At 55.6% G+C, this 15,970-nt stretch overlaps 1 protein-coding gene across 1 annotated transcript in view; it reads left to right on the plus strand.

Annotated features, from left to right (window-relative positions):
* The first annotated feature begins 228 nt into the window (after positions 1–228).
* PARVB (parvin beta) overlaps positions 229–15,970 on the plus strand; it is a 77,717-nt gene continuing 61,975 nt past the window's right edge. The window contains exon 1 of the mRNA XM_001362354.4: positions 229–482. Coding sequence (XP_001362391.1) covers positions 353–482 — 130 coding nt within the window. The 5' untranslated portion in view covers positions 229–352. The remainder of the gene's footprint in view (positions 483–15,970) is intronic.

A 15,970-nucleotide genomic window follows, 5' to 3' on the forward strand; every position in this document is an offset into this window, starting at 1 on the left:
AAGAGGTGCTCTCAGGGCTTTGGTAGAGTGGGGGTGCTCGGCGGGGTCCCAGAGTCCAGCCGCGGGGGCGGGGGCGGGGGGGGGTGCTTTGGGCCACGCCCATACGCCCAGCTGGCCTCTGTAGGGACGGGGGCGGCGCCCCGCGGCCAAGGTCAAGGTCAGGACCGCCCGCGGGCCGGCCGGGCCGGAGAAGGCGGGGCCTGGGGCGGGGCCTGGGCGGGACAGGGGAGGGGCCGAGCTCCGCTAGAGCTCCCCTGGCCCGGCTGCCCCTTGGCTTCTGCACACGCGCTCCAGCACCCGGCAGCCGCGCGTACCTTGCCCCGCCGGAATCCCCGTCGCCCCAGCCGACCCCATGTCAGCGCTGCCCCCAGCCCCGCTCCGCTCCCCGGGACCCCCGCTCCGGCCGCCCCGGGCCAAGAAGGACGAGTCGTTCCTGGGCAAGCTTGGGGGTACTCTGGGCCGGAAGAAGAGATCCAAGGAGGGTGAGTGAGTGAGGAAGGGTCCTCCGCCCTGAGCCTGGCCCCAGCGCCTCAGCCCAGCCGGGGGAGGGGCGCCCGAGACCCCGCTTCCTCTCCCGCCCCATCTTCCCCCCTCCCCCTTTCTGCAGCCCCCCTCCTGCTTCCTCTTCCTCCCACCTCTCCCCTCGCATCTCCTCTTTGTTTTCCTTCCTCCCCCACGTCCTTCTCTTTCCCTCTCCCCTCCCCCCCAGAGAAAAGCCTTTCCCGTGCTAGGGGCAGGGGGTGGGGCCGGAGACACTGACCCGACTCCATTCCAACAGCTGTGGGCCGCCCCCGGGGAGGGAGGCCTTGGGGAGCCCGAGCCCGCTCCCTGGGGCCCTTAAGCACCTACTGTGTGCAAAGACTCGGCTCCCTCACCCGCGATGCCGGACGGGGGACTGAGGATCCCCCTCCCCGGCTCTTGCGCCCTGACCCCATTTGTGGGTGACCCCCCTGGCCCAGAGGTCCAGGACAATGGAGGCTTTGAGGGAGAGGCAAGGGGGGCCTGGTGGGTGCCTTGGGTCCCCCCATCAGTCAGGGCTCCCGAGAGAGCTTGTTAGTTATGGGGGTCTCTGCTGGCCACCTCCCCTGGAACCTGCTGGAACCCACGGTGACCCCAAGGTCTCCCTTTGACTTGTCTTCATCCCTCCCCCACAGACCTGCTCCTGGCGCCCAAGGAGCCAGGCCCTGCGCCTTTTAGCTCCTACCTGTGTGCCAGGCCAGGCCGGGGGCCACAGGTGGGCTGAACCTCAGGAAGCAGCTGGCACAGAAGATAACCTTAGAGGCCCTGGAGGACCTGGAAAGGCCTTCTGCCTCATGTGGAATTTAAACTGTTCTTGCTGTGAGGAGGAAGAGCATTCAAGGCAGGGGATACTGCGGGGACAAAGGCATGGAGGTGGGAAATGGAGTGGCTGGATCTGAATTCTCAGAGAAGAGTCCAAGTTTTGTGTGGCTTCACCTTGGAAGGGATTACTTCCTCAGGACATCGGTCAGACTGTGGCCTTGGGTCAGTGGTCTCCCAGTTCTGCTTGGTTCCTACAAATGTTCTGAAATCCAGGTAGCCAGGCAGGCAGTGGAAGAGAGAGCGTAGGGCTGGGAGTCAGGAAAATGCTGCCCAGCAGTGCCTCAGTTTCCCTATCTGTAAAATGGGAATAAAAATAGTGCCCGCCTTCAAAGGTTGTGGTGAGCTTTGCATAAATGCTCGTTCTCCGAGTCTGCGCCTGCCATTACTTTTTCTGGGACAATCACATTTTGTCACCTCCCTGTTGGGGATGGTCGCCCCCCTGGTGTCCATTCCTTGGCCGCGACAGACAAAATCTGCCCTCCACATGCTGGCCCTGTGGGGGCCCTTTTCTCCTGTGCTCAACTTCCTTAGGGCGCCTCCCTCATCAGTGATGCCCGGTGGGGTGGGACACCTTGTGGGGACAGTCCCTTCCGGCCTGGCCTCCTCACGGGCGGACGCTGTTGGAGGGGGGTCTTTGGTCCCTGCCCACAGTGCTGCCATCCTCCTGGTGAAGAGTTAGTGAGAACTCCAGGAGAGAGGATGGCATGGGGAGGATGCTGAGAGGGAAGCGGGACGGCCGGGGGGGTGGGGGGGAGACAGTCCTCCTCCAGAAGGAAGGAATCCATGAGCCGGCTGCTGGCCATTCGCCCAAATCTGATGTCGAGGAAGGGTTTGAGCCAAGAGTGATGCTGGTTTCCTTGAGCAGGAATGTCAGAAGCCACAAGAAAGGAGCTCGAAGAGCTTTGGGGCTGATTGACTGGGGAACAGGAAGGGCTGTGGGACTGTGAATCACCCCATGCCTGACTTAAACATTTTTCCATCATGTGGCACCCTCGTTTTAGAAAAGGGAACCGCGACAAGAGGAGACCATTGGGAAGCGTGGAAAGGAATAGCTCCCGAAGCCTTGGAAAGATTCCTTAAAATAAGTTGTATTATTTTTTCTTATTACGGCCCTCTGGATATCTCCCTCCCAGAACACCTTCCCTTAGAATCAGGAATGAGAAAGAGGGAGAAAGGTTTCAGCAAAACTAACCAACATGGTGAAAAAACCTGACATCTCCGGCGTCCCACCCGCGAGTCCTGCGTGGCTGCAGTGCCGGGAGGGAGGCCTCTTCAGCCTTCCTCCTGGGGGGCCGGGGGCCAAGCTCCGCCATTAGGACTTCTCAGTGTTTAGCTGAAATGATTGTTCTTTCCATTCACGTGGCTGCAGTCACCAGGATATTCTTTTGTGACTGTCTTTCTTTCCACTTACATTGCTCTAGTCGTTGTGGGTAGCATTTCTTGATTCTACAGACTCAACTTTGCATCTGTTCGTGAAGGTCTTCCCAGGCTTCTCTCAATTCTTTTTATTTGTCCTTTCTTACAGCTCAGCCAGAGATCATCATAAGCAGTCCATGGACATTGCCTGTTTCTTGGAGACTTTGCTCTCACACACATTTATATTTGTATAAATATATTTTCGTGAAAAGTCTCTGAGAAACAGTTAATGCCTGGAAAATGACTAAATCCAGGAACATGATTATCTCTCTATCTCTCTATCTGTCTGTCTGTCTGTCTGGTCCTTCCTTCCTTCCTTCCTTCCTTCCTTCCTTCCTTCCTTCCTTCCTTCCTTCCTTCCTTCCTTCCTTCCTTCCTTCCTTCCTTCCTTCCTTCCTTCCTTCCTTCCTTCCTTCCTTCCTTCCTTCCTTCCTTCCTTCCTTCCTTCCTTCCTTCCTTCCTTCCTTCCTTCCTTCCTTCCTTCCTTCCTTCCTTCCTTCCTTCCTTCCTTTTTCCCTCCCTCCCTCCCTCCCTCCCTCCCTCCTTCCCTTTTTACACCTACATGCATGTATATTTTTCTTCTGTACACGATAAGTATAAAAAATGAAACTTCCCATAACTAGAACAGGAGGAATAGACGGAGCACTGTGGATGTCTTTGAGCCGGCTTGCATTTTCTTACAGCTCCGTTTGGCATCTCTTCTAGTGCAGACGTAGATGCAGTCACCTCTGTAATCTCAGCAGAATACATTTCAAAGCGGGCCTGCTTCTCCGTGCCTCCTTTGGAGGCTCCTCTGTTCGGTCTGTGCAGGGTGACCGCCCAAGGGCAGTGTGTGCCTGGGATCAGATGACAGCCGCCCACTTCAGGGTGTATTTCTGTAGCTGACATTTCTTTGTTGGACAGTGAGTACAGGATGGCTTTAGGGTCAAGAAAGACTTGGGTGTGTAGAACCCGAACACAGGGGTCATCTAGTGCCCCCCCTTCATTGTACAGATAGGGAAACTGAGGCCGAGAGTGAGCTGATTTACCCAAGCTCTTACAGAGAGCAAACTCAGAAGTAGAAGTGGCCCAGCTGGGTCTTCTGATTCCTAGGCCAGTGATTTTCCCACCGTGCTCTACTGACTTTCATGAGGTGGGTTCAAGTCTGGTCTCTGCCAGCTGTGGCCCCATGGGCAGGACATTTGACCCTCCTTTCCCCTCGGGCCCCTCCTCAGAGCCCAAGTTGTACAGATCTTTGGCAGAAGGAGTTTCTTTCCCAGGAACTCTGCGCAACAATGAAATAACCCGTCTGAATGTGTCTGATACCTCCTCTGTGCGTGGAGGTGCACATTAAGACTTGCCAAGGAGCTTGTCTCACTGCCTTCTTCCAACAGTCCTGCCTGTGAGCTCTTCTTATCCCCATGTGGTGGTTCAGTCATTTTCAGTCACGCCCAACTCTTGGTGGCTCCATTTGGGGTTCTCTTGTTGAGGTACTGAAGTGGTTGGTCATTTCCTTCTCTGGTTCATTTTACAGATGAGGAAACTGAGGGAAACAGTGACTTCCCCAATTTTACCCAGCTAAGAAGTATCTGAGGCCAGGCTTGGCTGGATCTTTCTGATTCTAGGCCTGGTGCTTTGTCCACCATCCCACCTAGCTGCTGTTCTCCACATTTTACAGATGAAAAACTGAGGGAAACAGGTTAGTGTGGCATACAGCTAGTGTCTGAGGCTGGATTTGATCTTAGATCTTCTGACTTGATTCTGACCTACCCAGTATGCCACCTAGCTGCCCTTATCCTCATCTTATAAGGTGGGGAAACTGAGGCTTAAAACTGTGGAATTCCACCTCAAATCTTTCTGACCCCTCATCCAGCACCCTTCCCACTCCTTGTCCATCCCCTGCTCTCTCTCATCACCACTTACCTTCCTGTAGCCATTTCAAGTTTAGACAGATTTTTGCAGAATAAGTAGTATTATTATCCCTGTTTTATGGATGCGGAAACTGAGGCCCCCAAGAGGTGAAATGACTGCCTAGGGTCACCCAAAGTCAGTATCAAAGGCTCTGACTTCTGGGCTAGTGAGTGAGCACCCTCTCCACAATGGATGGGCTGCTGGGGGAAAAATGTGGGGGCCACCATGCAAGTAAGGCCCTTTCTTCTGCTTACTGCTCTGGAAACAGGGATCAAATCCCACCAATCAGTAAACATTGATGAAGCACCTACTGTGTGTTAGGCAAAAGACAGTCCCTGCCCTTCCACTGGGGAAGACCAGCACAAACCAGCATGTTCAGGGGAAACTATATACAGAATAAACAGGAGATAATTAACTGAGGGAGGCTGCTGGGATTAAGAGCGATTGGGGAAGGCTTCTCGTAGGAGGTGGGCTCTGTGACTTCCCAAACCAATCCCTTCCCTGCCTCCAACTCCTAATGTGTATTAGAGATAGACTATCAGTCTCATTTTTGTATTTGTATCCCCAGTTTGTAATAAAATGCCTGGCTTAGAGTCAGCTCTTAATCCATCCCCGTTCAGGCATTCATCCATCTGTCCTTCCTTTCATCCATCCATCCATCCATCCATCCATCCATCCTTCCTTTCATCCATCCATCCTTCCTTTCATCCATCCATCCCTCCCTCCATCCATCCATCTATCCCTCCTTCCATCCATCCTTCCTTTCATCCATCCATCCCTCCCTCCATCCATCCATCCATCCATCCATCCATCCATCCATCTATCCCTCCTTCCATCCATCCATCCATCCATCCTTCCTTTCATCCATCCATCCTTCCTTTCATCCATCCATCCATCCATCCATCCATCCATCCATCCATCCATCCCTCCATCTATCCATCCATCTATCCATCCTTCCTTTCATCCATCCATCCATCCATCCATCCATCCATCCATCCCTCCATCCATCTATCCATCCTTCCTTTCATCCATCCATCCATCCATCCATCCATCCATCCATCCATCCCTCCATCCATCCATCCGTCTGTCCCCAGAGCTGTCATTAAGTGTGAGGCCCCACATCTCAAGGTCTCCTGCCGGGGCCCCAGAAGTTTTCCCAGCAGTTTGGGGGTAGCTGGGAGAAGGGCTGGTAGGCCAGAAGGCAGAAGACAACAGTGAGCCCTGGGGGAGGCTGGGAATCCTCTTAATCTACCTGGAGATGAAAGCGCTTGGTGACTTTAGCCTAAGCTTCTCCAAACAACCCCTTCCCTTCGCCGTCCCCTTGATTGTTCCACCACGGCTGGAACAATCGCTCCCTTCTGTGGAGGAAATGAGCAGTGGAAAAGCCCTGAGCCCCAGTGGAAGCCGGGGGGAAGGGGCCACTCGGGGGCTCTGTTGCTTTTCAGCAACAAGGAATGACTCCACTAGAAATGGAATCATCTCACCCACACCTTTCTGGATGCCCAGGAGAAGAGAAACCAGGAACTGCTCTTTGGATATAGTCTTAATCCCTTATCGTCTGTTTTAGACTCACTATCATGTATTGGTTCCAAGGCAGAAGAGTGGTGAGGGCTGGGCAATGAGGGCTAGGTGACTTGCCCAGGGTCACGACTAAGAAGTTTCTGAGGTTATATTTGAATCCAGGACCTCCTCTCTCTGGGCCTGGCTCTCAATCTGCTGAACCACCAAGCATGTTCAAAGATAGAAGAATGGTAAGAGTTAGACAAACAGGGTTAAATGATGTGTCCAGAGTCACACAGCCAGGAAAGTATCCGAGGTCAGATTTGAACCCCGATCTGAGTTGCTGTCTAGCTACCCTTTGAACATTTTTAAAGAAAGACATTTATATCATCTTTAACCAGGTGACTCCCTGGTTATTACCAAATCCCTCCATTTGTATCTCCTACATTTTTTGTCTTTTGTACATTAAAAAAAGTTTGATGAATGCTTTTTTCCACGTGCATCACGATTTACTAGCGCGCCCCCCGCCCCCCCCCAATCCCTTCTCCCTGGTAGACATCCTCCCGTGTAACAGATACAGAGTCAAGTCAAGCTAACCATGGCATTGGGCAGTCTGAGAATGGACGTCTCCTAGGATGCCTCTGGGGTCTCCCCGTAAGGCTTGGGGGAGAATTCTGAGGTTTCCCTTCCTATCATTCTTGTTTTTTTGGAAGCCGAAGGAGGAGGGCAGCCTCCCCCTCTCTTTCTGTTCTCTCGCTTATTCTTGCTGTCTCGCTCTTTACAATTGAGTCCTCGGGACTACCTGGCCTCCAAGGGCCTTTCCAGCCCCAAATCAGCAATCCTGTCTCCACTTCCTCAATTTGGGGGGCTTTTATTTTACTTCGTAACTGGGAGCCGCGTGCGGTTTGGCCTTTTCCCCTTGTTTAGAGTCATTTGGGGTAAACCTGAAGGCAGGCGCTTTGGTGGGCCGTTGGGCGCTCTTCCATCGGTGGCAGGGCAGACTAGGCGTGGGCTTTCTAAGGGAGCCCCTTCCCCCAGCGGCCCCGGGGAGGTGGGCTTGGAAACAACGCTTCTGTTTTCCTTCCTGGCTGAAGAGGAAGTGACTTTGATTTCAGCTTTGCTTGGTGGGGCTTAGTGGAACTTCCTTTGATTATTCTTCCCATTAGGTCGGTCTTTATGGCCAGCGTTCCACCAATCCGCTTAAGCCTCCCTGATGAATGTTTTTCCAGGAGAGAAGCCTCCGGGCGGGCACTCGTGGCCCTCACTCAGTCCTCCCTTCACCCACCGAGGGATGCGCCCGGATTCTTCCTATCCACGCTTTTACGGCTCTGGGTGTATTGCTTCTATTTCCTCTCCTGGCACAGGAGGGTCTCTTGAGAAATCAACCCTTGCCGATGGCTCGATTCCCTCCTCAGAACTGGTCCTTTCTGCTCTGGTCACATCCTCGGCTGCTCTTTCCCCCTTTCTCAGAGAAATCCTCTTTGTCTCCCGTGGCTGACCCACGGTGGGCTCCCCCGACGGAAGGCTTGTCCAGATCTGACTCGATGCACTGCCTTCCTAGTCTGCTTCTAGCCTTTTTCTGGATTTGGCTGCGGCTACAAAGAAACGCTGGGGTTTTCCTTGTTGCATATCCTGTTACTTTAGAAAGTATCTGTTGTCTCTCTTTGTTTCTTTGCTGATTCCATATGGTTTTCTAGGGTCGTCGTCGTCAGCAAACAGGGATACTTTTGTCTCGTCTTTGCCCGTGTGCACGCCTGTTGTTGCAGAGCTCCAGAGAGGAACTTACTGGGGAAGCTTTTCGTGCCCCCCTTTGCCTAGCATGCCAGCGTTGGCCTCAGTTCCACCTTTGCTGGTGTTCTTGGACTCCTCTCACGTCCTCTCTGCGAGATTATAACCCGCATTGGACCAAAGAGGAAACTGAGGCATAGAAGAATCTGCCTTAGCTCGGGCACTAAGGCCATTTCCTCTCTGACTCCTGGGGGAGGGCACTTTTTATCCTCAGAGATCATTTTTTGGCCGCGTGACTGTTAGTAGCCGAGCTGGTCTTTCCAACTTCCCTGAAATCCTTTGGTTTTCCCAGAGGCCCCTTCCAAATTCCGGGTCCTTCTCACCGAGGGCGCTCCACTTTCATCGGAGATAGGCCTCGCTGAGCTTCGGTTCGGGGAAGGGCCAGGCTAAGTGAGTCTTACAAATACGGTCTCGTTTGATTCTCACAACCACCCTGTGATCCCCAGTTAGTAAGTGTTTGAAGTCAGAATAAAGAGGTGGATAGGCCAGCTGTGGGGCTGGGGCTGCCCAGAGAGGAGGGAGGCGCCTCTAGGCTTTCCTTGGGGCCATCAGAAGGAACTTGGGTCTCCTCTTGTTTGGTAGAGCGGCCCGGCCTCCGCTGGCCTCCCCTCCTTCTGTGGAGCGGGCCGGACTCCATGGATGGGTCCAGACAGAAGGCAGCAAAAAAGGAAAGACATCTGCCAGGCAGGGGGCCCGGCCCCTCCTTGTGCCCCTTGGCCCACCGGACCAGCAGCTGCTCCCGGCTGCCCAAGGGGTTTCCCACAGGCTCGTGGGCTTCCATTGGGGGGTGCCCTGGGGGATTCTGGCTCTGGCTGCCCTCTGGCCTCCACCTGTCCTGTGTGAACGCTGGGAAGACCAGGGCTGCAGGGAATCCGCACGGGCTCACCGACTCTCTCCTTCCCTTCTCCTCTCCCACATATCAGGCCAGGGCAGACCTTTCCTGGCTCTGTCCAGCACTGCTGTCCCATGCACAGGCTCTGATGCTGGATTTGAACTCGTGGCTCTCATCTCCATTTTACCATTGGGGAGATTGAGGACAGCAGAGGTGAAGTGATTTGTCCAAGGCCGCCCCACTAGTAAATGTTTGAGGCTCTAGGTGGGGCCTTGGTTCAGTGCTCTGTCCGGGTGCCTGCAGGAGGCCTGGAAAATTACTGCCACCCTGGCGGTGGCTGTCTTATCTCTTTTTTTTCTTTTTTTTTTATAAATATATTTTATTTGATCATTTCCAAGCATTATTCGTTAAAGACATAGATCATTTTCTTTTCCTCCCCCCCCCACCCCCCATAGCCGACGCGTAAGTCCACTGGGCATTAGATGTTTTCTTGATTTGAACCCATTGCTTTGTTGATAGTATTTGCATTAGAGTGTTCATTTAAAGTCTATCCTCTGTCATGTCCCCTCAACCGCTGTATTCAGGCAGTTGCTTTTCCTCGGTGTTTCCACTCCCATAGTTTGTCCTTTGCTTATGAATGGTGTTTTTTTCTCCTGGATCCCTGCAGATTGTTCAGGGACATTACACCGCCACTAATGGAGAAGTCCATTACGTTCGATTGTACCACAGTGTGTCAGTCTCTGTGTACAATGTTCTCCTGGTTCTGCTTCTCTCGCTCTGCATCACTTCCTGGAGGTTGTTCCAGTCTCCATGGAACTTCTCCACTTTATTATTCCTTTGAGCACAATAGTATTCCATCACCAACACATACCACAGTGTGTTCAGTCATTCCCCAATGGAAGGGCATCCCCTCGTTTTCCAGTTTTGGGCCACCACAAAGAGTGCAGCTATGAATGTTCTTGTACATGTCTTTTTCCTTATGATCTCTTTGGGGTACAGACCCAGCAGTGCTGTGGCTGGGTCAAAGGGTAGATATTCTTTTGTCGCCCTTTGGGCATAGTTCCAAATTGCCCTCCAGAATGGCTGGATCAGTTCACAACTCCACCAGCAATGCATTAATGTCCGACTTTGCCACATCTCCTCCAGCATTCATTACTTTCCTTTGCTGTCATGTTAGCCAATCTGCTAGGTGTGAGGTGATACCTCAGAGTTGTTTTGATTTGCATCTCTCTGATTATAAGAGATTTGGAACACTTCTTCATGTGCTTATTAATAGTTTTGATTTCTTTATCTGAGAACTGCCTATCCATGTCCCTTGCCCATTTATCAATTGGAGAATGGCTTGATTTTTTGTACAATTGATTTAGCTCTTTATAAATAGGAGTAATTAAACCTTTGTCAGAGGTTTCTATGAAGATTTTTTCCCAATTTGTTGTTTTCCTTCTGATTTTAGTTACATTGGTTTTGTTTGTACAAAAGCTTTTTAGTTTGATGTAGTCAAAATTATTTATTTTACATTTTGTGATTCTTTCTGTCTTGCTTGGTTTTAAAGCCTTTCCCCTCCCAAAGGTCTGACATGTATACTATTCTGTGTTTACCCAATTTACTTATGGTTTCCTTCTTTATGTTTAAGTCTTTCACCCATTTTGAATTTATCTTGGTGTAGGGTGTCAGGTGTTGATCTATTCCTAGTCTCTCCCACACTGTCTTCCAATTTTCCCAGCAGTTTTTATCGAATAGTGGATTTTTGTCCCAAAAGCTGGGATCTTTGGGTTTATCGTATCCTGTCTTGCTGAGGTCGCTTTCCCCCAGTCTATTCCACTGATCTTCCTTTCTGTTTCTTAGCCAGTACCAAATTGTTTTGATGACTGCTGCTTTGTAATATAGTTTTAGGTCAGGGACTGCAAGGCCCCCATCGTATGTGTTTTTTTTCATTATTTCCCTGGATATCCTTGATCTTTTGTTCTTCCAAATGAACTTTGTTATGGTTTTTTCTAAATCAGTAAAGAAATATTTTGGGAGTTCATTGGGTATGGCACTAAATAGATAAATAAGTTTGGGTAGGATGGTCATTTTTATTATATTGGCTCGTCCTATCCATGAGCAGTTAATGTTTTTCCATTTGTTCAAGTCTAGTTTTAGTTGTGTGGCGAGTGTTTTGTAGTTGTGTTCATATAGTTCCTGTGTTTGTCTTGGGAGGTAGATTCCTAGGTATTTTATTTTGTCTAAGGTGATTTTGAATGGGATTTCTCTTTCTAGTTCTTGCTGCTGAGCTGTGTTGGAGATATATAGAAGTGCTGATGACTTGTGTGGGTTTATTTTGTATCCTGCAACTTTGCTAAAGTTGATGATTATTTCAGTTAGCTTTTTGGTTGAATCTCTGGGATTCTTTAAGTAGACCATCATGTCATCTGCAAAGAGCGATAACTTGGTCTCCTCCTTGCCGGCTGTCTTATCTCTGTGCCGGGGGCCTGGAGGAGCTTGTGACTCCTTTATCTCCCGGCCTCAGCCCAGGCCGTGGCCCCTCCCCAGGAGAGCCAAGCCTCCCGGGCCCTCCTCTGAAGTCTTCTCTGGCTGGTGTCAGATTCTCAGTTTTTATGACTTTCCCTCCTCCCAGCACTCAGCACACAGAAAGAACCCCACGGCTCTGGGTTCAAATGCCATCTCCGCAGAGCGCTTTGTCTCCCTCAGTTTCCCTCCCTGCAAATAAAGAAGGCCGAACCTCTGCGGGCCCTTGTAGTACCAGTCGAAGCCTCACGATTGCGCGTTTCCTGGACACATTTCAGCTTGGGGAGTAAAAGAGGGCCCCGCTTTAGAGTTTGAGCTGTGGGCAGGGCTGGTCCCTCCGAAGCCCGGGCCCGGCCCCGGCCCTCTACTCGGGCCTCGGTTTCCCGCTCTATAAAATGAATGAGAGGGTTGGACCCTAGGAGGACCCTGGAAGGGTCTGAGCCTCCCATCCTCCGGCCTTGTGGCTGGGCCAGTCGAGCTTTTTCTTGACTTGTTTTCTCCCTGTGGAAGAGGGTCCGGGCGGTCGTGAGGCTCAGTTACGTTCTGAGAACAAGCCTCAGAGCATGATGGGCAAAGGGAAGGGCTCAGGAGACCTCATCCGTCCTAGGGGAGGCCTCGTCCATTTGGCCTCTGCCCAGGAGAATGGAGGCTCCCCGAGGCAGGGCCTGTTTCATTTCTGGCTTTGATTCCCCCTATCAGATGCTCGGGCAGCTCCATGGCTCCGTGGATTGGGGAAAACTCATCTTCCTGAGTTCAAATCCTGCTTCAGATGCTTCCTAGCTGTGTGACCCTGAGCAAGTCATGTGACCTGGTTTGCCTCAGTTTCCTCATCCGTAAACTGGGGTCCCTGAGAGTGAAAGCTCTGGCTCCGGCCTCAGAGGCTTGATCAGTGCCTGCTGGGTAGGATGCTGGGGCGGGTCTGAACTGAGGTCTTCGTCTGGCTCTTGGGGTGCGCGGGCTCTCGTGCTTTGGGCCAACCTTCCACAGAGCAGCATCATTCTTGCTTTCCTCTCAGTGCATGAACCCAACCTGCTTCTGCACGAGAATATTGGCAGCCCGTCTCTTGCCTTCTGTTTTCACGAGCGGCCCCAGTGAATACTGTCCTGTTAGCCGCCATCTTCGGGCCGTAGAGCCAGCTTTGAGGCCCCCCCCGCGCCCCCCCATGGCCCCCAGACCTCGAAAACAGAGCCTTTGGCGCTTTGACGGTTGTCTGTTCCAGCCTGGCTCCTGGCTGTGTCCTCGGCCTGTCCCAGACCCATCCCAGCTGCCCTTCCTGCCTTTGTCCTGCGGAGGCCCCTTGGTGTGTGCTCACGTAGCGCAGGTGCCCCCACAGCCGTCGGGCGGCTAAGCGGGGCTCTTTTTCGATCCCACCAGCGTCGCGGCTTTGTGAGGCGTCAGGGTTGGAGCGATGCCCCCGGCTGCCTTCGTGACAAACGCATCCCCCCTTTTCCTGCCTCCCGGAGAGCTAAGCAAGACAAAAGAGTCAGAAGACCAAGCGCGAGGATGAGTGCCGCCTTCCCTACAGCTAGTAAACGGGAAGATCTGAACTCGGATCTTCTGGCCCCAAGGCCGCACAGCTGAGCCAGCCGATGCAGACCGGGGCCTCTTCTTCTTGCCAGGAGAGCGCCCTGACTCTCAGAGGGCGAACTTATGGAGTCATTGGGGTGAAGCTGCTGGCTAGAGGGGAGGGGATGCCCACGGGGCCTGCCAGTCGCTCTTCTCTCTCCCCTCTTTGCCTTTGCCCCTCGGGGGGTCTCCAGGCTTTGCTTTGCCAGGAAGCATCTTCTTGGGACCCTGAGATTTTCACGATCCACTTCCTGGGGGCGTTTCTGGCCCCCCAGCCGCCGGGCTTGTGGCGGCGGCTCTCTGGAAGCTCCGGTTCCTGGGCAGCCCCGGCCCCGCCGCTCTTCTTCCCGGCGCCCTTCGTCCTCTCGTGGACCCTCTCTGGCTCCTGCTCCATCCAGACCCAGGCCGGGGGCGCGTGGCCGACGCCTTTACTCCCTCCTGGGGTCTGGGCTGAGGGCCCGTGTGAAGTCAGAGCCGGAAGGGCCGGCCTGGAGGGCTCGCCGCCATCCTGCTTGCCAGCCTCCATGCCCGGCCAGCTTCGACCCCCGTTTCCTTTGGTTATTGACTGCTCTTGGGGGGAGTCCTGCCTGCCCGGACATGGGCTAGCTGAGGGCCGGAGCTGCCAAGCCTCCACCTCGGGCCGTCTTCTGGCTGGGCAGGAGGCCTCAAGATGCCCGGGGAAGACTGGCTTGCCTTTGGGCGATGCTCTGCAGGGGCCCTTCTCCCTGGGCTCCTGTCCTCGGGCCGTCTAGAGAAAAAGGCCTCTGAAAGGCGTCTTCCCTGGGCCTCTGGCCCCGGCGGGCCTCTTGTCCGGCGGGCGCTGCCCCGTCCTTCTCCTGGTCTCCGGCCCCTCTGCAGGGCGCTCAGACATTGGCTCCCTCGTCCTCCCGTAGGCTAAACCACGGATCACGCGAGATTCTAGACCTAGAAGGGAAGCCCTGTTAAGAGATGAGGAAACGGAGGCCCTGGGAGGTGGGAGTGGCTCTCTGGAGCCCCCCGCTCGTAAGGGCTTCACCCTGAACCAGGATTCTTTCCCCAAGATCGGAGGCATTTGGCTCCCTGTCCCTGCTCGGGCTCTCCTGCTCTGACGTGGCTCCCTGTCCCTGTTCGGGCGCTCTGACACGGCTCCCTGTCCCTGCTCGGGCGCTCTGACGCGGCTCCCTGTCCCTGCTCGGGCGCTCCTGCTCTGACGCGGCTCCCTGTCCCTGCTTGGGCGCTCTGACACGGCTCCCTGTCCCTGCTCGGGCGCTCTGACGTGGCTCCCTGTCCCTGCTCGGGCGCTCCTGCTCTGACGCGGCTCCCTGTCCCTGCTTGGGCGCTCTGACGCGGCTCCCTGTCCCTGCTCGGGCGCTCCTGCTCTGACGCGGCTCCCTGTCCCTGCTTGGGCGCTCCTGCTCTGACGCGGCTCCCTGTCCCTGCTTGGGCGCTCTGACGCGGCTCCCTGTCCCTGCTCGGGCGCTCCTGCTCTGACGCGGCTCCCTGTCCCTGCTCTGACGCGGCTCCCTGTCCCTGCTCTGACGCGGCTCCCTGTCCCTGCTCGGGCGCTCTGACGTGGCTCCCTGTCCCTGCTCAGGTGCTCTGATGCGGCTCCCTGTCCCTGCTCGGGCGCTCCTGCTCTGACGCGGCTCCCTGTCCCTGCTCGGGCGCTCCTGCTCTGACGCGGCTCCCTGTCCCTGCTCGGGCGCTCCTGCTCTGACACGGCTCCCTGTCCCTGCTCGGGCGCTCTGACGCGGCTCCCTGTCCCTGCTCGGGCGCTCCTGCTCTGACGCGGCTCCCTGTCCCTGCTTGGGCGCTCTGACACGGCTCCCTGTCCCTGCTCGGGCGCTCTGACGTGGCTCCCTGTCCCTGCTCGGGCGCTCCTGCTCTGACGCGGCTCCCTGTCCCTGCTTGGGCGCTCTGACGCGGCTCCCTGTCCCTGCTCGGGCGCTCCTGCTCTGACACGGCTCCCTGTCCCTGCTCGGGCGCTCTGACGCGGCTCCCTGTCCCTGCTCGGGCGCTCCTGCTCTGACGCGGCTCCCTGTCCCTGCTTGGGCGCTCTGACACGGCTCCCTGTCCCTGCTCGGGCGCTCTGACGTGGCTCCCTGTCCCTGCTCGGGCGCTCCTGCTCTGACGCGGCTCCCTGTCCCTGCTTGGGCGCTCTGACGCGGCTCCCTGTCCCTGCTCGGGCGCTCCTGCTCTGACGCGGCTCCCTGTCCCTGCTTGGGCGCTCCTGCTCTGACGCGGCTCCCTGTCCCTGCTTGGGCGCTCTGACGCGGCTCCCTGTCCCTGCTCGGGCGCTCCTGCTCTGACGCGGCTCCCTGTCCCTGCTCTGACGCGGCTCCCTGTCCCTGCTCTGACGCGGCTCCCTGTCCCTGCTCGGGCGCTCTGACGTGGCTCCCTGTCCCTGCTCAGGTGCTCTGACGCGGCTCCCTGTCCCTGCTCGGGCGCTCTGACGCGGCTCCCTGTCCCTGCTCGGGCGCTCTGACGTGGCTCCCTGTCCCTGCTCGGGCGCTCCTGCTCTGACGCGGCTCCCTGTCCCTGCTTGGGCGCTCTGACGCGGCTCCCTGTCCCTGCTCGGGCGCTCCTGCTCTGACGCGGCTCCCTGTCCCTGCTCTGACGCGGCTCCCTGTCCCTGCTCGGGCGCTCTGACGTGGCTCCCTGTCCCTGCTCAGGTGCTCTGACGCGGCTCCCTGTCCCTGCTCGGGCGCTCTGACGCGGCTCCCTGTCCCTGCTCGGGCGCTCTGACGCGGCTCCCTGTCCCTGCTCGGGCGCTCTGACGCGGCTCCCTGTCCCTGCTCGGGCGCTCTGACGCGGCTCCCTGTCCCTGCTCTGACGCGGCTCCCTGTCCCTGCTCAGGCGCTCTGCCCACAGAGCCACCCTCACTCTCAGTCGGCGCCGCCCTTTCTCTGGAGTCAGCCCTTCGCCAAGATGCGTCCGTCTGTCTTTCCAGGCTGCTCACACATTGCTCCCGCTCTGGCTCGTTGGTTGTGCCTCTCTTTGGCCTGGACCTCCCATCACGTCCCGGTCATGTCAGCCCCCTCGTGCGCGTCTCTCGCACCCCGTCCCATCTGCATGCCCAGAACGTCCTCCCCCTCACCTCTGCCGCCCAGAACCTTGGCGTGCTTCACAGGTCAGCTCCCGTGCCGCCTC

The sequence above is a fragment of the Monodelphis domestica genome, chromosome 5 (genome assembly GCF_027887165.1).
Source record: "Monodelphis domestica isolate mMonDom1 chromosome 5, mMonDom1.pri, whole genome shotgun sequence".
Taxonomy (NCBI): domain Eukaryota; kingdom Metazoa; phylum Chordata; class Mammalia; order Didelphimorphia; family Didelphidae; genus Monodelphis; species Monodelphis domestica.